General features: G+C 68.7%; 1 protein-coding gene across 1 annotated transcript in view; it reads right to left on the reverse strand.

Annotated features, from left to right (window-relative positions):
- The window catches only part of VSTM5 (V-set and transmembrane domain containing 5), a 29703-nt gene extending 29608 nt beyond the window's left edge, over positions 1-95 (reverse strand). Inside the window, exon 1 of the mRNA XM_029957347.1 lies at positions 2-95. Within this exon, the coding sequence (XP_029813207.1) occupies positions 2-69 (68 nt within the window). The 5' untranslated portion in view covers positions 70-95. The remainder of the gene's footprint in view (position 1) is intronic.
- Positions 96-297: the final 202 nt, after the last annotated feature.

Genomic DNA, 297 nt, shown 5'->3' on the forward strand with positions numbered 1-297 from the left:
CAGGCAGAGGGCGAGGAGCCCCAGGGATATGCTGCGGTTCTTCCTACTCCCGCTCGGCGGAGGCCTCATGAGCGATCCCGGGGCGGCCTGGGCCTGGCATGGACTCCGGGGCGGAGAGCGCGGGCTCGACCGTGCGCTGTCACAGCCGGCGCGCGGCTCCCGCCGGCCCGCCCGCCGCCTCTGCCCTCCTCCTCAGAGTCTGGCAGGTCCTCTAGGGCCGAATGCAGATGAGCTGATCGTATTGAGATTGAGCCAGGTCCCAAGAGTGGGAAGGAAAGAGAGGAGAGAGGGACGGAG

The sequence above is a fragment of the Suricata suricatta genome, chromosome 11 (genome assembly GCF_006229205.1).
Source record: "Suricata suricatta isolate VVHF042 chromosome 11, meerkat_22Aug2017_6uvM2_HiC, whole genome shotgun sequence".
NCBI classification, from domain to species: domain Eukaryota; kingdom Metazoa; phylum Chordata; class Mammalia; order Carnivora; family Herpestidae; genus Suricata; species Suricata suricatta.